This window comes from Canis lupus, chromosome 9, assembly GCF_011100685.1.
Source record: "Canis lupus familiaris isolate Mischka breed German Shepherd chromosome 9, alternate assembly UU_Cfam_GSD_1.0, whole genome shotgun sequence".
Lineage (NCBI taxonomy): Eukaryota > Metazoa > Chordata > Mammalia > Carnivora > Canidae > Canis > Canis lupus.
In genome coordinates, this window is record NC_049230.1 from 20,811,943 (window position 1) to 20,836,140 (window position 24,198).

Consider the following 24,198-nt stretch of genomic DNA (forward strand, 5'->3'; position numbering starts at 1 on the left):
GGGAACTTCTCAGCGCTGAGATGAGAAAGACTTAGAGGTAGGCATCCTCCCCCAGGTCAGTTCACAGTGGCTGAGGTTGTCAGCTAGCGAGGCAGTGACCTTTTCTCTCCTCTTGTCCCCGAGGGGAAGATGGGGGACAGGTCTCCCCAGGTGAGTGTTCCCTACTAGGGTTTTAGAAATGAGACGACAGGGATTGGGCTCCCCAGGTGAGTGCCCCTCACTCCTGTGGTACTGGCTTCCCCTTCAAGGCGGAGGAGTTCTATGTCTGCATCTACGCTACCCGAGAAGGGGACTATGTTCTGTTCCACCATGAAGGTGGGGTGGACGTGGGCGACGTGGATGCCAAAGCCCAGAAATTGCTCGTTGGTGTGGACAAGAAACTGAATCCCGAGGACATCAAGAAACACCTGCTGGTCCATGCTCCTGGCGACAAGAAAGAGTTGAGTGAGAGGGAGGGCAGGCAGGTGGCATCAGGGAAGTGGGGAAGGCTGACAGCTCAGGGCACAGAGTAGGGAAAGCAAGGCAGTCTTCCCCATGAGGGCATCTGCTGACCTGCCCCAGCATCTGGGTGGGAGGGTGGGCACAGCCTGTACCCGTCCCGAGGAGGGACGGGTACTGGGGGCGGACAGGAGGCTGGCTCACATTGAAATATGCCAGCAGTGTCCCTCACCTCGTTGCCCCTGTGTCTGGCATCACCGCCTCCAGCTTAATGCCTGACAGCTCCTTTCCGCCTGGATGGCTGAAGAGTGATGTCCAGGGAGCAGGGTTCACTAGAAGAAAATGAGAGGTTGGCAGGGCGAGTGTTAGGAAGTGGAGCTGTCAGTGGCAGTGAGAGGTTGCTATAGAGAGGGCATGTTTGAGGGGCTGCTGCTGAGCCTGCTCCGTGGCTCCCTGAGGATTGACCATCCCCTTCTCGCTCCCCCTCTAGGATTCTGGCCAGTTTTATCTCTGGCCTCTTCAATTTCTATGAAGATCTGTACTTCACCTACCTCGAGGTCAACCCCCTTGGTAACTGGCTCTGCTGGGGTGGGCCTGGGCGAGGGTCAGTTACAATAGGGTCCCAGTGCCTGTGGTAACCCTGACATTGACATTCAGAACACCAGACCCCACCCCCAACACTGGTAGAGGGCAATACAGACAAGTGTGTTTGCAGAGGGATGTCTGGGCTCATGGAGTGCAATCTCCTGTTTCTGAGCTCTCAGAAGACCATGATTATTCCTCTTTGACCAACTCCAGCTTTCTTTGGTTTCAATTTGTTCTGTGATGGGGAAGTCCTGATTTTGATCTCTCTACCTACTGGGTGTTCCTGCCCGTGGGTTAAGCTGTACTGCCAGGATCTGGGCTGCCTCTGCACAGGTCTGACCATTCAGGCCCTTCTTTCCTCTGAGTGCCCTCAGAGCACCCCCCCAGGAGTTGGTCAATCATTGAGCCCCAAGGCTGGGAAGACCTTAGTCCAAGCCTCTCAGGCTGTGAGAGAGGAGGGTGGCGTGAGCTGGCTCTGGCCAGGACTGCTCAGGGCAAAGTCCGATTCCAGATTCTAGCTGGAGATGCAGCCCCTCTAATGAACCAGATGGTTCTGTGCTAACTTAATTAGCTAAATGGCCCTGGGGTGAAGGGAAGATGAATGTCCAGTTAGATGGCAGTAAGTGAATCCTGGCTGGGGGCCCAGTGCACCCCGTGGCTTCTCACTCCCCAGACACTGAAGGCTTCCCAGCCAACCTCAGGAAACCCAGATGTACACACTCTGGGCTTCCCATCAGGGGTATTCTGACAGCAGCCTTTACTTTAATGCTTTTGTTTTAATGGCAAAGCTATGGAAGGGTCAATGGTTAGATTTAAGGTATGGAATGTACCATTGTACTTTCTTCCTTTTTTTTTTTTTTTAAGATTTTTATTTATTTATTTATTCATTTACTTGTAAATGAACAAATGAATGAATGACAGGCAGAGACATAGGCAGAGGGAGAATTAGGCTCCCTGCAGGGAACCCGATGTGGAACTTGATCCCAGGACCCAGGGATCATGACCTGAACCAAAGGCAGATAGATACTCAACCACTGAGCTACCAAGGTGCCCAGAATGTAGCATTTCAGGAAATGTTTAAAATCTGCCATGGCATAGGGGTACCTGGGTGGCTTAGTCAGTTAAGTGTCCAATTCTTATGCTCAAGTCATGATCTCATGGGTTGTGGGATCATAGGGCTCCGTGCTCAGCAAGGAGTCTGCTTCTCTCCTTCTCCTACTGCACCTCCCCTGACTCACACGTGTTCCCCCCTCCCTTCAAATAAATAAATACATACATATTTTTTTTTTAATGCCATGGCAACTAAAACAGACTTCCCTGTCACATTACCTGTAGGTCAGGGCTGAGGGGTAGTGATCTTAAATGATTTTCTTTTAATGGGGTAAAAGCTGTGTGGAAGGGCCATCTGGTCTTCTGTGGAGCTGGGCAGTTAGTTATTAAGTCTGGGTGGGACCCCCGGGGGGAGGAGGGAGGTGGTTGGTGTGTGGGGAAGCCTGTGGAGGTGTTTGGAGGTTGGTGGTTGTCTCTGCCTGGGGTCTGCCTCTGATTGCCTCTGCTTTTCTTGTAGTTGTGACCAAAGATGGCGTCTATGTCCTTGACTTGGCGGCTAAGATAGATGCCACGGCTGACTACATCTGCAAAGTGAAATGGGGTGATATAGAGTTCCCTCCTCCCTTTGGGCGGGAGGCTTATCCAGAGGTAAGGCTGCTCTGGGGAGGAGATGGAGGGTGAGGGGGACCTGGGAGAGGGTGACTGATCTCAGAGGAACATCAGGCTCCCCTCGTGGGCTGTACATTTGGCAGGAAAGGAAGGTTGAAACCATTTAATTTTCTTAAAACCCCAGAGGAGGGGGTAGTGGGAGTCAGCCAAGCCTCTGAATCATGGCCAGAAATCCTTTTAGACTTCTCTCTTAATCAACCTCCCTGGGCTCTTAACTTGATTTGTTGATAATTCCGAGTGGCTCTTGCTAATCCTGCCAGAGGAAGGTAGTTCTTTTGGCCACTTGCTGAGAATTTTAATTGCTCTTTCCTACCTCATCCTCTTGAGAGGTCCTCACAACAGGATCAGGCCTGTGAGTCATAGCTGAGGCCAGGAGAAGAGGCTAGGCTGGGAGAAGGGATGGGGCCTGCAGGTGGACATTGGGAGTGGGGGCCATGGTAGAAGCAGGGTAACCAAAAAAACCAAACCAAACAAAACAAAAGAAGCAGGGTGACCTAGTGAGGCCTGGGGCTTGAAACGAGGGCCAGGAACTTGAGGTCAGAGAGAAAGGAGTTGGGAAGTGTGTCCCGAGGCAGTGACTGCGGCCATGGGGGTTTCGGTACTTGAGAGACATCATCATGTTTTGTCCCAGGCACATAGGACCTTACACAACTCCTCTCCTTGGCCCTGTTAAGGCAACTGAGGACCTCTTCATGTGTCTCCAGGGAAAGGAGCAGGGTCCTGGGAGCTGGGACCCAATGAAGGGGGTACCTCCAGGGCCCACCTATTGCTCTCTGGTCCCTAGGAAGCTTATATTGCAGACCTGGATGCCAAAAGTGGGGCGAGTCTGAAGCTGACCTTGCTGAACCCCAAGGGGAGGATCTGGACCATGGTGGCCGGAGGTGGCGCCTCTGTAGTGTACAGGTGATGGAGGGGCTGCTGCAGGGATGGCAGCTGGGTGTGTCCGGAGTCCACGTGTGTATGGTCTGGAGCAGACTGCTTCATCTTGGGGTGGGGGTGGGGGTCGGAGTGGGGCTCTTCATTTTCTCCCCTTCATGCAGAGCAGAGGCTCTGGTAAAAGCCTGTATGCTACCTTCTGCAACTTTCTTGTTGGCTTCCAAATGAGGTTATTTTTTATTGGTTTTCATCTCTGTGATTAATGATACGTGCTTCACACAGGTATGATAAATGCAGAGAAGAACCTAAAAGTAAATGTTGCCCGGCTCTTTCCCCACCCCTCCTCCCAGTAGGTCACCATAGTGAGCACGGTGCTGCTTATCCTTCCAGCTGTTTAGATGCCTGTATAAGTACTCATACTTTCACATTCCACAGGAAAATTGGGATTGTATTCTTTTTTTTTTTTATGATTTTATTTACTTATTCATGAGAGAGAGGTAGAGACACAGGCAGAGGGAGAAGCAGGCTCCATGCAGGGAGCCCGACATGGGACTCGATCCCGGGTCTCCAGGATCACACCCTGGGCTGCGGGCGGCGTTAAACTGCTGTGCCACCAGGGCTGCCCTGGGATCGTATTCTATACCGTTTGCAATATCTGGTGGTTCTGCACTATTTCTAGGCAGTGATCTACCATGTTCCCTTCTGTGCCTGGCTGGACCCTCCTCTAGCTGCAACCATTTCACTTCCCTGTTGGGTAGCCTGGCCGGGACTCCTGCAATATGTGATTTTTCCTTGTGTCTGGAAGTGCTCCTTGTTTCTTTGACTTGCCAGTATCAGTCTAGGGCCCCATAATGGCCTGGGGCTAGCAGAGCTCACTGTCAGGGAGCGTCTGGTGTAGTGCAGTTGATCTTCAGGCATGCCTTTTGTGGACCTGGAGGGTGTGAGTCCCAAGAGATTGGCTCCGTGGGCTGGCTGCTGGGCTTTGGGGGGCATCTACATGTCCTCCTGGGCACCCGGCTGCCACCCTCTGCCACTACAGTCAGAGCCAGCATTGACTTCTGTGTCTCCCTGGCAGTGATACCATCTGTGACTTAGGGGGTGTCAACGAGCTGGCAAACTACGGGGAGTACTCAGGTGCCCCCAGCGAACAGCAGACCTATGACTACGCCAAGACAATCCTTTCCCTCATGACCCGGGAGAAGCACCCAGACGGTGAGATATACACGCTCCTTCCCCAGGACAGCCCCTTGTGCTGCAGTGGCAATAGCTTTGGGCGAGAAGGCACTTGGGTGGTGGTCCTAGTCCTTTGCAGCCTGGGGTTAGTCCTTCAGCTTCTGGACCTCTGTTTCTCCAACTAGACAGTGTGCAGTGTGGCATCTGTTAAATGTAGTAGGCTCTGGAGAGGCAAGGAAGTGATATGTATATAAAGCCCTATGAGGGACTGCAAAGGGGGTAGCAGTGTGCTCTTAACAACTGCTATAAACTCAGATCTTAGTGGCCTACTTCTTTTTTTTTTTTTTTTTAAGATCTTTTTTATTTGAGAGAGAGACACAAAGAGAGAACAAGAGAGGGAGAGAGCACAAAGCAGAGAGAAGGGCAGAAGGAGTGGGAGAAGCAGACTCTCCACCAAGCAGGGAGCCCGATGTGGGACTCATCCCAGGAGGGATCACAACCTGAGCCGAAGGCAGATGCTTTACTGACTGAGCCATCCAGGCACCCCTAGTGGCCCAATTCTACGTTTACTATCTGGGCTGTGGGATTTCCAGCTTCCCTTTACCACCTGTCCAGTGTTTGGGGACTACACATACCAGTTTCCCCGCCCTTGGGCCAGAAGAGATTCCCACTAGGGGTATCCAGAAACCAAACTGAGTTTCTCAGTGCCAACTAGGAACAATGTAGAGGTTCCTAACCACCTGCTTGGTGGCATAGGTGATGGAAGGCTGAGTTGGTTAAGATTGAACGGACGTCAAGGGAAGCCAGCCTATTCCCTGCCCCACCCAGCCTCTGTATGGATACCTCTTAACACTTGGGGAACCTTTGCTTTTGAACTCCCTTAGTTGTTGGCTATCTGGTAAGATGTTCATGTCTACCTTTCTAACCCTTCTACTTCAAACACAGGCAAGATCCTCATCATCGGAGGCAGCATTGCAAACTTCACCAATGTGGCCGCCACGTTCAAGGTAATCAGCCACAGAGGACTATGCAGCTTCTAGGGAGTGTGGGTTTGGGGGAAGTCAGGAAGGGAGGTTTCCATAAGCAAGGTTTGAGGCAGAAGCAGGTTCCCATGACTTTTACCCAATTCAGTAGGTGTGCTTATCCCAGGGTTCCTTGTTGGGGATGCAGAAGACACCGGGATAGATTCGGGTCTTCTCCTAAAGGTCACAATGAGGAAAATGGTTCAGTGATCTGGGGCTCTTGTTCAGCCAGCCAGGGCCTATCAGCCTGGGTCTGTGTGCCCAGGTCAGGGGTGTGAGCACTCAGTTCAGAGTATGACTGCTGGTCAGGAAGAATAGCAGCACTATAATGGCTTGGGAGTCATCCCCTTCTGAGCAGCCACCCCAGGAGGCTATTTCTTGTTCTTTTTTTTTTTTTTTTTTTTTTTTTTTTTTTTTTAAATTTTTATTTATTTATGATAGTCACAGAGAGAGAGAGAGAGAGGCAGAGACACAGGCAGAGGGAGAAGCAGGCTCCATGCACCAGGAGCCCGATGTGGGATTCGATCCCGGGTCTCCAGGATCGCGCCCTGAGCCAAAGGCAGGCGCCAAACCGCTGCGCCACCCAGGGATCCCTATTTCTTGTTCTGTATTGTCTGATTGCTCAGTGAGGTTATTCAAAAGAATGTGTCCCATTTAGTCGTTGCTAGAAGTCTTGAGAATAATGAATAAATAAATGTCAGCCTTGAAAATCTGAGTTCTAAAGAAATAGGAAGACCAGGCCTTGTCAGTTTTATCCTAAAACAGGGTCTCCTTCATTGGTCCCAATTCAACAAACAAATCTGAAACAGGTGAATCTTGACAGTTTTGTGTTCACTTCTGAGTGATCCTATAATAAAGGCAGCAGTGTTGATTGGGTGCTCAGGTCTGGAGCAGGAACTGGGTATAGTGCATTCACCTTGGGTGACAGTAGACACTCCACTCCTGACTGAGGGAACCAGCCTCCTGTATGGAGAGACAGAACTGATATGTACCTGTACATTGTCCCAAATTGTTTCCAGAGTTGATATCCTTTGCAAGGGCTGTTCCATAAAATTGCTGGAAGAAGCTTTAGTATTTAAGTGGACCAGGTCCTAATACTTCTGAGAACTCTTGCATAGGACCCTGGCCTTAGTTTCCCCCCAGACTGCAATAAGAGATAACGGCTGGAGCCAGCACCCTGCGTGTTGTGGGGCGTGACTTCCAGATCCTGCAATACTGTGTCAGCCACATCACGAGTGCCTGGGTGTCCCAGGCCTTGCAGTTGATTGTGCGTAGTCCAATCCACACATGTGAAACTCTTGGCTGCCTGTGCCTGCCATGCTTCTCCATGAGGAAGCCACTTTCGTTATGTGCACCCTGGTATGTTTATTGTAATTGTAACTAACTGACTTATGACTGCCTTGTTTTTAGTCAAATGTCTGTTGGCCCTTCATGCTTCCAGGGCATCGTGAGAGCGATTCGAGATTACCAGGGGCCCCTGAAAGAGCATGAGGTCACCATCTTTGTCCGAAGAGGTGGCCCCAACTATCAAGAGGGCTTGCGGGTGATGGGAGAAGTCGGTAAGATGGGAACCTTTTCTCTCCCAAACCACCATATAGTGGCCTACCTCTGTGGGCTTTCTGGAAGAGGCTCACTTCCGTGAGCAGACACTTCAGTACTCCTGCCCTCCCCTTTCTGGATGTGCAGCTTGCTTCTGCTAACATTCTCTGTGCTCATCTGACAGAACCCCTGACCTAAACTTCAGAATGGTTCAGAAAGCATTTCCATTCAGCTGTTTGTTGACCAAATATTTGTGGAACGCCCGCTCTATGCCAAGCACCAGAGTTAGAGCTGCACATGTGACAGATAGCAGGCCCCTTGTGCTGTTGTGAACATTGACTGTAACATCGGGTAGCACTAGGTGCCACAAAAGCAAACAAAGCCAAATAAAGGGATGGTGTGTTTGTTGAGGGGGACAGGACCAGTTTTAATGGAGTGATCAGCGAATGCTTCACTGAAAATGTGACATTTGAGCAGTGAGCTGGAGGAGAGGAGGGAGCAGCTCAGCGGCAACCACAGAGGGAAGGGCAAGTCCCAGGACCCTGTGTGGGAGCGTGCTACTGTGTTAGACCAGCAGGCAGGACCAAGGGAGCAAAGGCAGGTTGTTGGCAGGTGAGGCGGGGAGACAGTGGGAGCCATGTGGGGTGGTACAGGTACCAGGGGCACTTGGCCATGGCCCTGGGCTGGCAATCTCTGCAAGACTGAGGGAGTGGCACACCTTGACTTAGGGTTGGAAGGGTTGTTTGGCTGCCAGGTGGACAGTAGGTTCAGAGGCAGGAGGGTGGCGACCTCTTGGGCTGTGGGGGAGAGGAAGGGCAAGTAACTGGTAAATGGGAAAGCATTGTCCGTTGCTAAGATGAGGGACAAGAGGGTGGTGGCCTCTGTTTTGGTTTCCTTTCTCCCTTCTGCATTTTGAGTGTCTCCGGCAGGTTCCTGAGACCTCACGTTGAGAGGTTTCCAGAAGCTGGGGACCTCCTCTCAGTCTGGACTAAAATTGTGTCTCCCTAAGTTAACCTCACTGAGCCTGAGAATGTGAATTGGTCACCAGCAACTTTGATCTTCCGTGCAGCCCTCATTGCTAAGAGAGTTAGTTGTGGGGCAGGGATTCATGTGAGATGTCAGAGGGGTGACGGAAGATGCTCTTGCTCCGGGAGCAGGTCGTGCCTCCATTTATTTTGGAGGGGCAAAAGCTTCCCATCTTCCTGTTTTCCCAAATCTGGTGGGTTTGGCAAACAACCCACCTACTTACTTAAAGGGGTGCCAGGCCTCATTTGCACCGACCGCTGAGTTCCTGCTGGGGGCCCAGCCCTTGGGGACAGCACGGTGAATGTTTGTCACAGGCAATTCAAGTAGGAGGACAGTAAGCAAGTAAATGATTACTAAAAGAAGATGCTGTCCGGTGGGGATGCATACGGTGGAGTGGCAGGTGCGGGGAGGAGGTCAGGGAAGGCCTTTCTCAGGAGGTGGCACTCCAAAGGGTTCCAAACAGAGGAAGGAGAAGGACCAGAGCTCCAAGGAAGTAAGCCCAGGAGCTCAGAAACAGAGGCCAAGCCAGGCAGATGTCAAGGTCGTGGGGTTGGGGGGGCCAGGGGCCAGCTTCCAACAAGACAGTGCAGACCCTAATTATGCTTGTGGCCACTGCAGGGTATCAGCAAAGCTCTTTCTTGCTTTACTCAGCAGGTCATCTTTACAAAGAGTTGCTTGATGCTGAAAATATGACAGTTGGTCTATCCTGGATAATTGGTCTTGTGCAGAAAAAAGCACTAGATGTCAGGGGCCTTTGTAGAGTCATGTGGACTTGGGTACTTATTTGAAAACTTGAATGATGGATTCTTTTCTTTCCCTCCTAGGGAAGACCACTGGGATCCCTATCCATGTCTTTGGCACTGAAACTCATATGACAGCCATTGTGGGCATGGCTCTGGGTCACCGGCCCATCCCCAACCAGCCACCCACAGCAGCCCACACTGCAAATTTCCTCCTCAATGCCAGTGGGAGTACATCGGTAGGTGCCACATGTCCTCTACATAAAGCATGCTGTGTCATCTTTGCCTCCTCATCATAACCTTCCTCCCATCTAGAACACAGTGCCTGTCCTCTGTCCCTAGCCATCTGGGGGCATTGGAGAAAAAGGTTGGTTTCTTTAAAGTAAGCTCAACACCCAGCATGGGACTTGAACTCACAACCCCAAGATAAAGAGTCGCATACTGCACTGACTAAGCCATCGAGGTTAGATCAGGGGGTTAAAAATCAGACCTGAATTTAATCCTGTTAAGAGTGGGGCTTTGGCATGTGTCAGAGCCTCAGTTTGCTCATCTGAAATGGGACAATACTAATTCGTATCTCAAGAGGGCTGTTAGAATAATACTTTTGGAAGCGCTTTGTAGAGGATGTGCATCGTTCTTGTTACTGGATTTCTTTGGGCCTTAAGGAACCAAAGCTTAAGGACCAAATAGTTCTTTTTCCCAGTTGCTACCTGTGACTCTTACCCTGTCTCCTTGTCCCACCCCAGACTCCAGCCCCCAGCAGGACAGCCTCTTTTTCTGAGTCCAGGGCTGATGAGGTGGCACCCGCAAAGAAGGCCAAGCCTGCCATGCCACAAGGTAACTACCAGCAGGCTCAGGCACCCCTGTCTACCTGCCCTATCCAGGTTTTACTGGGGCGGGCCATGCTGGGGCACAAAGCTGGGCTTTGCTATGAGAGTGGGTATGGCGCATGGGCCAAACGGATGTGAGGACATGAAAACTCGGGCCTTTCCAAGCCTTCCTGTGGGCTCTCCTGGCACTGAGGGACCCATACTGTGCCTGGGTCACCCCACTCCTCGCTATCTTCTCTTCCACCCCCTTACTTCCTGTGGGGGCATGTGAGCCAGGCAGGGAAGCTGTGGAGGAGTCAGGGAGACAGCAACACCCGGAGGTGGCAAGGTCTCCCAGACTCTGTATTTAAGCGGAGAGCAGGAGCCTAGAGCTGGGACCGCAAAGGAAGCACCCACGTGGTGGTTCCTGTCAATGCAACCTCCTGGGGTTATTACAGGTACCACCCATCACCCTTCCTGCGAACCCACCGTAAAAGCACACATAGATACCAGCCTGTCTGCATTTCGCGTACCCTGTTTATCCTCTGGTTCATCAGATGCGACCCCTGCCACCCAGTCCTTGCAGCCAGCATCAGATAATAGGCATTAGCGTGGGGCTGATGCTGCCTCTTTTTTGGTACACACAGTGTGAGCATGAGGCATTTTGTGAAACAGTTACACGGGCTCCAGGCACTCGAGATTGTAGCTGTTTCCGCAGTTCCCAAACCAGTAGCTTTGTCTACAGCACAGAGTGACACATCCAACGCTACAGTGACGTAACTGTCTTATTGTGCTTCGTGGGGATAACCCGGAATTGACATTATGAGGGTGGATTCAGCCAGCTGCCTCTGCTCCAGGCCTGGGGGTCTTTGGTGTTTAGCACCCCCTCCAAGCCTTCTTGCCCTTCCCGCCCCCTCTCTGGCCCTTTGGCCCTTTGCCCTTTGGCCCTTTCTTCTGCTCTGCTGATCAGTGCTCTCTTCTCTTCTCTTGGCTTCACTCCTGTCTATTGTGGAATAGACAAGAGACTGAGGGCATGAGCCCTACAAGGCTTGTTCTTGGGACCCTTCCCTCTTCCCACCCTTTCCCTCCAAAGCCTCCAGCCACCAGCAGGTAACTCAGCTGCCTTGGTCATTTTCTTTGACAGATTCAGTCCCAAGTCCAAGATCCCTGCAAGGTAGGATGCCCCCACCCCGCCCCAGCTCTGTGTGTGGCTTTGGTTAGCGGGTTATATAGCCTTACCGTGTGCTTTGTTTGCTCCCAAGTCCTATTCTTCGCTCTCCTTCGCTGTCCTGCCGCTACTTAGTCACTCCCACCTCCACTCAGCACTCTCCTGGCTGGCTCTCTCTGGCTCCACACTCCCAATAGGACAGGGTAGGGAGTGTGGGAGTAAGAGCCAGGCCCACAGTCTTAGTGGAGTGGTGCCTGCTGAGGAGGGAGGGGCGTCCTGGGAATGAGGGAGCCATGGAAGCTGAAGGGGGAGTGGCAGCCCAAGGGCAAGGAGGGCAGCAGCTGCCCTCCAGGATTCCCATCTCCGTCTTAGAGTCTCTTCTTACTTTTCCCATCTAGCCTCACCACCACCTACTGCATCCCTGAGCTCTCAGTGCCAGCAACAGGTTTAGATTTCTCTGGGTTTTGGGTGGAAGACAGGGTAGACAAGTCAAGGAGAGAGGTATAAGCCTAGATGGATGTGCAATAAATCTGTAGAGGGGACCTGGGCTTTGATGTATGAGGTCACTGCTTATGGAGGACATTTGCTGTGTTCATTCACACATTTGTGCAAACACATGTTCCCCTGTTGACTAACGTGAATGGATTCATCCCTCCAATGCCTCAGGGCTTCCACTGAACTTTTTGACATTCACTTCTGTGGGAGAATTCTCCCTGGGGAAGGGGGAAAACTTGATGACCTTTGATTCTTTGCTAAGGGGAGGGGAAGGGGCAGCTAAGCTAGATCAAATATCTTCCCCTAGAAAAGCCAAGAATGCAGTCCTCTCACCATCTGCCTTTAATCCCTATGTTTCCTGTCTCTGGAAAGATCCTTTGTTACTTGAAAGACTAGACCTAGCCCTGTGTGGAAAGAACTGGGGCCTAACCCCAGTTCTGAGAGCTCTTCCACCCAGGGGGTGGGCTTATCCTACTTAGCCAGTGGAGTAGCCTGGTGGGGGGATGGTAGCCTGTAGCATGGGTTCCCAGGGACTCATGCTGCTGGTGGGGATGAGGATGATGGCCTTTGGCTTTGCCATCTCTGTGCTGGAGAGGAGCACGCTTGAAATCTGCCCCTTTTATGCTGGAAGTGCAGGGTGGGGGCTTGTAAAGATTCCAGGTTTAGTCTCCTTTCTGTAGTCTTAGGTAGACAGATGCATGTGTGTGTGTTTGCTCACACTCTGACTTGGGGGAGTGTGGGCTCCCCCCCTGAGGGTGGGGAGAGGCCAGGCCCTCCTGGCTTGGATCACACCCTCCTCCCTTGCATGGTTGTGTTGCATCATAAATTAGTATATAATCTGGCCCTGATGCGAGATGGCAGGATCTCCATCATTTGGCATCTCTGAGCTTCAGGTTCCGGGGCCTGGGAAGCAAGGGTACTGGATTAGGTGGCTTCCTTTGTTCTGTGATCTCCTGTCTCTTGAGAACCCCAGTAAGTCTGATGACAGTAAGTCCCAGGTATTTGGAACAGCAGGAGCCTTCTGGTATGAGAAGCTTAGAGCTGAAAGGGAAGAAGCAAGCTTGGGTAGGGATGGGAACCCTGCACGCCTAGGGAGAGTGATCTCAAATTTATTTAATTGGATCTTGAACCTAAGGAGCCAAGCCTGCGCTAGTATACCAGGTTGATCAATACCAGATGGCCACTGAGCTCAGTGCCTTGTTCTCCCTGGGGGAGCTGAGAACCTCCCCTGGGGGCTACTTTCCTGCAGTGGGACTTGGGGACTTGCAGAGAATGGGAGAGTCAGGTCACCGGTCTGCAGAGTGATGAAGGGGCCTTTCCCTTCAGGCAAAGGAAGCACTTGTAACAGATTTTCTTTCCCCTTCTCTTGCCTCTCATTCCTTTGTGCTGTTGGAGAGCTGCCCTGGAGCATTGAGCAGGAAAGGCCCATCTGCTGGAGGGGGGCGGGCAGGAGGGACACAGGGCAGAGAAAGTTGGGAGGTGCCGAGAAGCCAGTGCGCTTCAGCCAGAACCTCAGGAGAAATAAGACTGTGGCCAGCCTCTTCTTTGGGCCCATGCTGACCTAGAATCCTGAGGATTCGGATCCTGACCCAAGCTGGTTTATGTCCAGAGTTAAAGGTGATGATTGTCAGGTTGATTCAAGTCCCATGCCTACTAAAATTGGGAGAGCTTGATGTTTTTTTTCTCAGTGGCTTTAAAAATAATTGATTAAGCCTTCATTGACATGTAAGCAAAATGCTGATGACATGCCTCTCTTGTGAATCAATTCCCTGTGGGAATTCTCTGTCTGGGAATCCTTTCTGCGTTGATTGCTAGCTCTTTACCAGCTAGGCAGGCCTTCTTAGCTCTCTTCCCTCTCTCTGCCACCTCTTTGCAGAGAGACCAAGGCACCTCTTCCTGCAGTTCTCAGAATCCCATCCTCTTGACATCCCTTTGCCGTGGTGATGAGTCCCCCATCCCTGGACCTGGGCATGGAGGGGTGTGGCAGCCCTGAGGGTCTCCCCGGAGTGTGTGTTCTGGGTGCACTCGTTGTGTCTTTGCTCACCAGGAAAGAGTGCCACCCTCTTCAGCCGCCACACCAAGGCCATCGTGTGGGGCATGCAGACCCGGGCCGTACAGGGCATGCTGGACTTTGACTACGTCTGCTCCCGAGATGAGCCTTCAGTGGCTGCCATGGTGTACCCTTTCACGTGAGTCCCACCGAGGCGGGAAGCTAGAGATGGCTGCCAAGTGAGACTTTGTCATCTCATCTCCCTCACTGAGACAGAGTTTAGGGAGCCAGCAAGGTTACCCCCTTTGCTGGGGAAGCATCTGCCATCCCAGACTGGGGTGATCCATATTCCTGGGGGATGTTTCACACACGTGGGACCCTGTCTCTCCACCTTCTAGATGAAGCTCCACCCCTTGGCTTCCCCCTCCCCAGCCCTGACAGCTTAGGGGTGTTCTGACCCCTCCTACTCTTCCTTTCTCACAGTGGGGACCACAAGCAGAAGTTTTATTGGGGTCACAAGGAGATCCTGATCCCTGTCTTCAAGAACATGGCTGATGCCATGAAGAAACACCCAGAAGTAGATGTGCTGATCAACTTTGCCTCTCTCCGCTCAGCCTATGATAGTACCATTGAGACCATGAATTATGCGCAGGTAGGTCAGCGGGCATTGGGATGGGGAAGCAGGGAAAGCTCCTGCATGGTGTCTACCAGCACTGCCACCTGGGACAAATGGCTTGGCACTCAGGACTGTCCGGTGGTTTGGGAGAAAGTGGTTGGATACACTTGATCTTCAGGAGGTAGGGTGGTAACAGGGTAGGTAACAGGGCAGGCAGGCTGGACAGCACTGCTTAACTAGGTTAACAAAGAGTCCGTTCAGGATCATCTACTCCCCCTCCCCACCCAGGTCTTTGTTGTGCTTCTAAGACTGGCTTTCACAACAGAATCAAAAGCAATTTCTTATTATAACATTATTACGTGGGGTTTGTTTTGTTTTAGATTTTTTTTTTATTCATGAGAGAAGCAGAGACATAGGCAGAGGGAGAAGCAGGCTCCTAACAGGAAGTCGGATGCAGGACTTGATCCCAGGACTCCAGGATCACGCCCTGAGCCGAAGGCAGACGCTTAACCACTGAGCCACCCAGGGGTCCCTATTACATGTTTATTGTAGAGAAAACTTAAATACTTTTAGGTAAAGAGAAAAAAATGAATACCTCAGTCAATTTCTATTTCTCAGAAACATAGTTGCCAACATTTGAATTTAATCTTCTCCACTTTTTTCTCTGGATTTGAACATGTGGAATAATACTGTCCGTGGCTGTTTTGTAATCCGTTTTTTTCAATTACTCTTTTCACATCCATAAATATTCATTGGCAACATCAGTTTTGCTTTTTCTGGTCTTGCAGTGAGCATCTTAGATGAATATTTGCATATATGCTTAATTATTTCCCCAGCATAAGTATCTAGAAGTCAAACTGCTGCATAAGAATGTGCAGATTCAGAAGCCTTTGATCCATCCTGCAGGTGCCCTCCAGAAAAGTTGTAAGGACATAAACTCCATCAGTGGTTCAAGAAGGCCTGCTCTCTGTACCCTGGCCAACTCTGAATGTTTGCATTTTAAAAACATGTATTTGGGGCCTCTGGATGACTCAATTGGTTAAGCCTCCTACTCTTGATTCAGCTCAGGTCATGATCTCCGGTTGTGATCAAGCCCTGCGTCTGGCTCTGCATCGTGCATAGAGCCTGCTTAAGATTCTCTCTCTCTTTCTCTCTCTCTCTCTCTCTGTCCCTCAACACTTGCTCCCACGCGCGCCCTCTCTTTCTCTCTAAGAAAAACAAGCATGTATTTGACAAGTGATAGGCATTCTATTTAATTTGCGTATCTTTTTTCTTAAAGATTTTATTTGAGAGAGAGAAAGTGTGCACACAAAAGTGGGAGGAGGGGGAAAGGGGAGAAGCAGACTCCCTGCTGAGCAGGGATTGTGAGGTGGCTAGGTTCCAGGACCCCGGGGTCATGACCCAAGCTGAAGGCAGATGCTTAACTCACTGAGCCATCCAGGCACCCCTAATCTGCAGATCTGTAATTATTAACTAAGATGAGCTTTTAAAAACATTTATTGACCATTTATATTTTGTGACTTGCTCTTCCTTTTTTTCTTTTTCTTTTCTTTTTTTTTTTTTTCTGTTAAGGTATTTGTCTTTTTGTTAATTGATTTGTAAGAGCCTATAGACTAAGATACTGATTTTTCTGTTCAAAATTATTGTCTGATCCCAGACTGGCTTAGTACAGTGTGGGAGAGACTGGAGAATGTAAATTTGTTTTCCCATCTCGGTGAAGCAAAAACAAAAGCACACCTGCTGAAAATGAGCTGCTTTTTCATTCTAGAGCAAAGTTCAGCAAACTGTAGCTGACAAGGGTCAAACCTAGCCCCCTGTCTGTTTTTCTTTTTTTTTTTTTTTTTTAATAACTTTTGTTTTTATTTTTTTTTATGATAGTCACACACAGAGAGAGAGGCAGAGACATAGGCAGAGGGAGAAGCAGGCTCCATGCACCGGGAGCCTGACGTGGGATTTGATCCCGGGTCTCCAGGATCGCGCCCTGGGCCAAAGGCAAGCTCCAAACCGCTGCGCCACCCAGGGATCCCTCTGTCTGTTTTTCTAAAGTTTTATTGGAACACAGCCATACTGTGTTCATTTACATATTGTTCACAGCTGTCTTCATTGCTACAGAGGCAAAGTTTAGTAGTTATTGCAGAGACCATATGACCAAAGGAGCCAGAAAAAGTTTGCTGGCCCCAGGTCTAGAACCAAAGAGAGATAGTTCTTGATCTTTCCTGCCCATCCCCACTCCTTCTGGCTTTCTCCTCCAGCCCACTCTGGTCTGAGTGTGGAAGCAGCTCATTTGTGTTCCATACCCACCCTGAGACATAGAGTCAGAGACTCAGAGGATACAGTGGAAAAAGCCATAGATACCTGCTTTATGAACAAGCACCAGGACAGGTGGGGATCAGGTGGGTCTGAGTCTGGTGGGTTTTTGGATGGGAGAGAATATAGACACTTTTGATGGTAGAAGGGTTTTCAGAAACATTTGCTCCTTCTTGGTTACTGAATTACTGTGGTGTTAACCAGTGGAGATTGGTTTTGGATGTCTACACCTCTTTTTTGGGAAAGAGTTGGAGTCATCAGGCTAGGGACAGAGCCCTGTAGGAAGAAGGGTTTGTATACCATTAACATTACTTTATTCTTAGAGTCTAGAAGGGGGCATGGAAGGTGGGTCCTCGTTGCTTCATCTGAGGCACACAATTAACAGGAAGGGACTGTCCTTTAGATCCGGACCATCGCCATCATAGCTGAAGGCATCCCTGAGGCCCTCACAAGGAAGTTGATCAAGAAGGCAGACCAGAAGGGAGTGACCATCATCGGACCTGCCACCGTGAGTGTCCTTTCTGGAAAGCCTTTTAAGTTCAAGCCTGTCTTACGAAGTTCTGGTCCCACAGAAAGCTAACTTACTAATGCTTCTGTTTCCCTCTTGGGTTGAAAAGATTCAGAGTATAACCATTACAAGTCAGTCTGTTCATATTCAGTTACTTTAACGGGCTCCCTCCCTGGTCTGTATCACCTTTATAGTTTTAAGGGGCTAACTTTATAGTTTTAAGGGTTTTTTTGTGTGTGTTAGTCCACCTTCATACAACCATAGCAATCTTTGATTATTCCTTTCACTATGATCCAAGGAAGAATCTACTTAGAGGTTTTATTTGCCCAAAAGTCGTCACATAGAAAGAAATCACTCTGAGAATATTTTATTGTTGTTTTTCCTTAGCTATTGCATTAAAAAGTTGTCTAAAGGTCAGATTCTTTAATTAAGCAAGGGGCCTTTCTTTCATCTCTGAGGCAGGGGGTGGTGACGTTGAGCAGAGGCACACACATGTGTTTTACACTTGTCCTGGGTGCCGTCGCCCTTTTAGACCAAAGGAGGTGACTTAAGCCTGAGTATACGTATCTGAATCCGCAGTAGTAAGCCATGTTTTACAAGGAAGGTTCTCTTTTTTACCTGTGTAATGGCTCTTGACAGGGAGATGAGATACTTCCCGAGCTGAAAACCCATTGTGCAGGTAGTTAGCTCTCTCGGACCATTTTCTCCCCATCCTGACCAGAGTGGGGGGAGCAGGTGGTATTGGGCTTTGTGATTCCCCTGAGCTCTGTGGTCGATCAGGAGCTTCTTCCTCCCTGACTACTGTTTCTGCCTCCTCAACAGGTTGGAGGCATCAAGCCTGGGTGCTTTAAGATTGGAAATACAGGCGGGATGCTGGACAACATCCTGGCCTCCAAGCTGTACCGCCCTGGCAGCGTGGCCTACGTCTCGCGTTCTGGGGGCATGTCCAATGAGCTCAACAATATCATCTCTCGGACCACAGATGGCGTCTATGAGGGTGTGGCCATTGGCGGGGACAGGTGATCAGCTGGGCCAAGGCAGGCCTCCCACACTTGGGAGTGGCAGTCTGGGAGAAGAGGGGCACTGGGTCCTCCAGTCTCTGCTCTTTGCTGCTGAGTTGAGTCCATAAAACAGAGCATTTCTACTCTGCCTCAGGAATGACATCAGCATGAAATCAGGGGGAAAAAAACAGGAAAAGGTGTTTTTCAAAGATGTTTGGGCTTTAGGGGTAATTCTGTTTGTTGTCTGAGTTGTGGCCATAGCGAGGCAGCAGAATGCAGTGATTGGACTAATTCTGAAATCAGAGCAAGGGGGCTCAAATCCCAGTTTCTCTGTTTACCAGGGAGGTGTCCTGCGCAGGTCACTCACCCTCCCTGGACCTCCATCATCCTTACAGATCAAATGGGCAAAATAATTGCACCCCCCTCATGGGTTGTTGGAAGGATTAAGTGAGGTAATATTTATATTAAGTGGCTAATACAGGACCTGGCACTTAGCAAGTACTCAGCAGGTCTAGCTATAGTCTGTAATGGTGAAAGGAAGAACTGTTTCTTTTTTTTAATTTATTTTATTTTATTTATTTATTCATGAGAGAGAGAGAGAGAGAGAGGGGCAGAGACATAGGCAGAGGGAGAAGCAGGCTCCATGCAGTGAGCCTGACGTGGGATTTGATCCTGGGTCTCCAGGATCATGCCCTGGGCTGAAGGCAGGCACTTAACCGCTGAGCCACCCAGGAATCCCAGAAGAACTGTTTCTCTACTTTCTTCCATGATCTCACTGACACTTCTGGCTACCAAATGTTGGGATTTTTTTCCTCATATCAAGCAGTTCTCCGCTTCTTGGCTGGGTGTCCTATAGTTCGTTTCAATTCTGACAGTATCTACCTGGAGTTAGTACCAGATCCCACAGGTGAAGGGCTCAGTCCCACAAGATGCCAATTCCAAGTCCAGGCTTCTGATACTCCTGACCAGCTGGCTATACATTGGGGGTCTCCATACCTTAATTCTTGGGTTTGGTAATTGGCTCGAATGGCTTGCAGAATCCAGGAACAGCCAGATGAAAAAAACACGTATGGCAAGTTACGGGGGGCAGTGCATGGAGTTTCTGTGCCCTCTCTGGGCACGCCACCCTCCCAACACATTGGTGTGTTCACCAACCCAAAAGCTCTCCAAACCCCCTTTTTTAGGGATTTTTATGGAGACTTCATCATATAGGCACAATCGATTATAAATTCAATCACTAGTCCTCCCCTCTGCAGAGGATGGTGAGTAAGGCTGATAATTCCAAGCCTCTGATCACGGCTTGGTCTTCTAGCAGCCAGCCTCCATCCAGGGGCTCTGTAGGCCCCCACTGGGAGTTGCCTCATGAGAACAAAAGACACTCCTACCACCTAGGAAATTCCAAGGGTTTTAGGAGCTCTGCATCAGGAACTGAGGACAGAGACCAAATCTCTATTTCTTATCTCACAAATAGTATATTCATTGTTTTTGTTAGTGTGAATGGTAATCAGGATATTATCAATAGAGTATTATTTTTTTTTAAGATTTTATTTGAGTTAGAGATAGCAAGAGAGAGGACGAGTAAGGGGGAGAGGGAGAAGCAGGCTCCCTGATCTGGGGCTCAATCCCAGAACTCTGAGATCATGACCTGAGTTGAAGGCAGACACTTAACCAATTGAGCCATCCAAGTGCCCTTCAGTAGAGTATTATTTTAGAGTAATGACTAGTACTTAATGCCATAATACACATTAGCCATTGCTGTTTATTATTATTACGATTGCTGTTTCCCTCAACCAAAAGCTATTGGGAGAGCCAGTCACCTTGTCTGTCTCCTGACTCTCCTGTATTGTGTCAGATGGACTTCCCAAGTGAGAAAGATCTCTCACCCAGGTCTTTAGGACCATGGCCTGGGGGACCCTTGTCCCCAGTGCTCCCTGACAATGGGCTCCAGCTCAAATAAATCTAGGCCATTCCACTGTCCCTTTGGGATTTATAATGTTCTTGAAGATCTACAGAGTCACATCCTGGCCCTTAATCCTTTTGTAAACTCACTTGGTAGGAGAAAATTAAAATACAGGTGACCCTCAAACAACATGGGTTTGTTGCATGGGTCCACTTATATGCAGGTTTCTTTCTTCTTCTTCTTCTTCTTTTTTTTTTTTTAGATTTTTTTCAATAAATACAGTATAGTACTTTATTTTTTTCTTTCTTATGGTTTTGTTAATAACATTCTCTTTTTTTATAGCTTGGTTTAGAGTAAGAACACAGTATATAACACATATAAAATATGTGTTAATCGATTACTGATGTAGTCAGTAAGGCTTCTGGTCAACAGTAGGTAGTTAAGTCTTTGGGGGAGTTATAGTTATACTGGATTTTTGACTGCATGTGTGGGGATTGTTGTTCCTAACCCACACGTTGTTCAAGGGTCAACTATATATACAGACCGGTATATGGACCTAGCAATAGCCTGCCAATCCTGGGACATCAGTTGGCATGCTATATTGGTATGCTATATATTGCTTGTTAAAAGAAAAAAAAAGTTATATGAACTGAGTGGTTTCAAACTATAATAGAACATTTGTTCTCCTGGTTTCTGTGGGTCAGGGTTCAGGAGTGGCTCAAGTAGGCAGCTGTGGCTTGGGGAGGGGTAGGGTGCAGTGAAGTGGTAGGTGGCCGAGATGCTATTCTCAGCTAAAGGCCTGCTTGAGGCTGGAGGTAGCTCATCCTCAGGGCTGACACAGTGCTTTTTTGTGGGTTTCTCCATAGGCTGCTCAGTGTTCTTCAAGACATAGTAAGCAAAAAAAAAAAAAAAAAAAAGACATAGTGACCAGCATCCCCCAGCATGAGCAATTCAAGAGAGTGCCAGACAGAAGCTGTTTTTATAACCCTACCACAGAAGCCATTGTCAAAGAGTCATTTCTGTCACATTCTGTTTATTAGAAGCTAATCATCAAGTCTGAGCCATATTCAAGAGAGGCATGAGATTACACCTTGTTGAAAGAATTTTCAGCCATATTTTTTTAAAAAAAGATTTTATTTATTTATTCATGAGAGACACAGAGAGAGCCAGAGACATAGGCAGAGGAAGAAGCAAGCTCCCTGTGGGAAGCCCAATGCGGGACTCGATCCCAGGAGCCCAAGATCATGACCTGAGCCAAAAGCAGACACTCAACCAGTGAGCTACCCAGGTGCCCCTTTCAGCCATATTTTAAAGCCACCACACATGTACTCTATAAGCATCTCTTACTGCCAAGCAAACCTCCCTTCTCCTTCCTTTCCCTTGTGCTTCATTTATTACCCACCCCCCACCTCACCCCTTGCCTCTTGAGGCATCTCTGGGCCCTCACTGGACACCCACACTCACAAAAAACCTCACAGTAGCCTCCTATACCTGTACATACATCTCCCCATGTCTCCTGATCCCATGTGTTCTCTCTGCTTTTACCAGGTACCCCGGCTCAACATTTATGGATCATGTGTTACGTTACCAGGATACTCCAGGAGTAAAAATGATTGTGGTTCTTGGAGAGGTGAGTTTTGTTTTTTAATTTTATTTTTCTGACTCTAATGTGTGACCCCAGTTTTGAAAAAAAGCTCATGTATTTGGTTATATATAACTTAAAGTGACAGTCCCTGGTAATCCCGCTCCCTACACCCTGGGCCATAAAAATTGTCACTGTTAAAACTGCCGTGTCTGTTCCTGAAAACGTTCTTGCCTCTTGGTGGCACAAAACTTTTTAGTACCGATAAAGAAGAAGCTTTTGGCTGACATTGGTCTCTTCACAGTGCATAGGTGGAGTAAGAAGTGGTTTCATAGTTTGGGAGAGTCCTCTCACCCCATTCCTTGCTTGTGTCTCTGAGCAGGTCTGATCCAAAATCATCTTCTACTCTTTTTTTTTTTTTTTTTTTTATCTTCTACTCTTAAATCAAGGAGGGGAAGTCTCAGGGACTCCAGAGGATACCCACTGCCCTTTTACAATTCTTCCTTGTCTCCAGTCTCAATCTTCCAAGCTATTGTTTGGCCAAAGCCCATGTTTCTTCATTTCCTAACCAAGCTGTAACTCAGGACTCCTGGCGCCTCTGACCCCCACCTGATTTGGGAGAGATTTTCCTGGTGCAGTGCTGCCCATGACAATTTGGGATGGGTTCCACTAACTTGTGGGCTTTTTCTTGTTCCCTGTTCTTTGGCAGATAGGGGGCACTGAGGAATATAAGATCTGCCGGGGCATCAAGGAGGGCCGTATCACCAAGCCCGTGGTCTGCTGGTGCATCGGGACCTGTGCCACCATGTTCTCCTCCGAGGTACCGCCGGGACACGACACTCCTGGACAGGGAGGCCAAAGGGGGTGTCTGAGGTGAACTGTGTGGTCATCTCGTTGAGCAGCTAATTCCTCCAATGATCATTTACTACTTGAGGGTTACCGCGAGGTTCACCTAGGGCCCTGCTCTCTAGAAGGTTAAATCCAGTTGGGGGGGTGGGGGACAGTCATCAGATGAAGACCAGAGCACAGCTCTGAGTCCCTGCTAGGATTGGAGTAGGGCACACTTCTGTCTGGAGCAGTTAGGATGGCTTCACAGGGAAGGTGAGGCTTGTGCTGCATCTAAGGGACGAGAAGGAGTTTACTGAGCAGGAATTTACTGAGGGAAGTGGAGGAGGGAGAGGGACAGAGCTGGGGAGGGGCAGGGGGAGAGGCTGTAGAAGAAAGCCAGGTTTGTTCTAGATGTAGAAGTATGCCCAGAGGCATACAGTGAGTGCGGCATGGCCCAGGCATCCAGTACCAACACTCTGAGTCACCTCTCTCTGGCTGGGTATGGCAAGGCAGACTGCAGGCCCAGGACTCCATCTTAGAGGACCCTCTGTCTTGAAGATGGCCCATCCGGTGATGATGAAATTGGGGAAACAAAGAATTGTCACTGATCAGTGATCAATAGCTGAGCAGGCTCAAGGGTGAGGCCTTGTATCAGCAGCATATGCGCTATGTACAGATGAAGGTAAGACCCGGCCATAAGGCTTCCTGCAACAGTGCTAATCCCTACTCTGAACCTCCTAACCTTCCCACCAGTAAGCCTGTCACCCTATTCTTTCTGCCTGCAATCCTGCGATACTTGCCTTCCCCACTGAGATTCGTCCCCACCTCACAGTGACAATATTTGTGCAGTTGTAAAATGCACCTCTCCTTTGAACCAGCTGTTCCGCTTTTACAGATTTACGGGTCTGCGCACAAAAATATTTCGAAGTGTGTGTGCAAGGACACTCAAGATTTTAATGGTAGAAAATAGAACAGCCTAGGGATCCCTGGGTGGCGCAGCGGTTTGGCGCCTGCCCTTGGCCCAGGGCGCGATCCTGGAGACCCAGGATTGAATCCCACATCGGGCTCCCGGTGCATGGAGCCTGCTTCTCCCTCTGCCTGTGTCTCTGCCCCTCTCTCTCTCTCTGTGACTATCATGAATAAATAAATAAAATCTCTAAAAAAAAAAAAAAGAAAAGAAAAGAAAATAGAGCAGCCTAAATGCAGGTCTAAAGGGGATATGTCATCCCGGCCCAGCCATACAGTAGAAAACCCAGCAGGCAGGAGAAGAATGAGGTGATTCTTGATATGTTGATAAAGAGTTTATCAGATTAAAGAAACAGCAGGATGTAGTAAATGCTTATAATATGATTTTGTATAAGTATTAACTCTGTATTTTTTTTCCTAAGTAAGTAAAAGGAGAGGGGTGCGTCGTGGAAATTATTCCCGTGCCTCATGCTTGACTTCCACCCTCCCCCCCACCCCCCCTGCTACAATCAGATCTTGGTCGATCTGTATAACCAGGGCAGGTCATTTGGCCTCTCCTGCCTCAGTTTCCTGGGCTGTAAAATGGGGATGATTCAGGATTGTTCTGTGGCTCACATAAGAAAATAATTGAAAAGTTCTGGCATATACAGGTCTTAGCAAATGCTCATTTCCATTCTTCAGTTCACCCGATTCCATGAAGCTTTTCCTGATTCTCCTTTTTCTTGACTTCTCTCCCCTCCGTCTGAGCAGCCAAAAATAATTTGCAAGTCCCAGCCGCATTGTTTCTCTTAACCAGCTCTGCATTACCAGCCCTCCTTTTCACCCCTGCTAAGCTGAGGACACCGCCAACAGGGCAAGGACCTCACTCTTATGTTTCTAGCTGGGCACGCATCATCACCCCAGGGATGGT

General features: G+C 49.2%; 1 protein-coding gene across 5 annotated transcripts in view; it reads left to right on the plus strand.

The window, feature by feature from the left end:
* The window catches only part of ACLY (ATP citrate lyase), a 45,289-nt gene that overhangs the window by 8,167 nt on the left and 12,924 nt on the right, over positions 1-24,198 (plus strand). For 3 of the 5 annotated variants that reach the window (XM_038547337.1, XM_038547338.1, XM_038547340.1), the window contains 16 exons: positions 249-439; positions 929-1,008; positions 2,591-2,721; positions 3,527-3,645; positions 4,694-4,830; positions 5,737-5,798; positions 7,255-7,372; positions 9,203-9,357; positions 9,865-9,955; positions 11,072-11,101; positions 13,638-13,779; positions 14,064-14,232; positions 16,907-17,011; positions 17,834-18,030; positions 21,461-21,542; positions 22,204-22,314. In XM_038547337.1, coding sequence (XP_038403265.1) covers positions 249-439; positions 929-1,008; positions 2,591-2,721; positions 3,527-3,645; positions 4,694-4,830; positions 5,737-5,798; positions 7,255-7,372; positions 9,203-9,357; positions 9,865-9,955; positions 11,072-11,101; positions 13,638-13,779; positions 14,064-14,232; positions 16,907-17,011; positions 17,834-18,030; positions 21,461-21,542; positions 22,204-22,314 — 1,920 coding nt within the window. The remainder of the gene's footprint in view (positions 1-248; positions 440-928; positions 1,009-2,590; positions 2,722-3,526; positions 3,646-4,693; positions 4,831-5,736; positions 5,799-7,254; positions 7,373-9,202; positions 9,358-9,864; positions 9,956-11,071; positions 11,102-13,637; positions 13,780-14,063; positions 14,233-16,906; positions 17,012-17,833; positions 18,031-21,460; positions 21,543-22,203; positions 22,315-24,198) is intronic. The other 2 variants (XM_038547339.1, XM_038547341.1) reach the window with 1 other exon arrangement.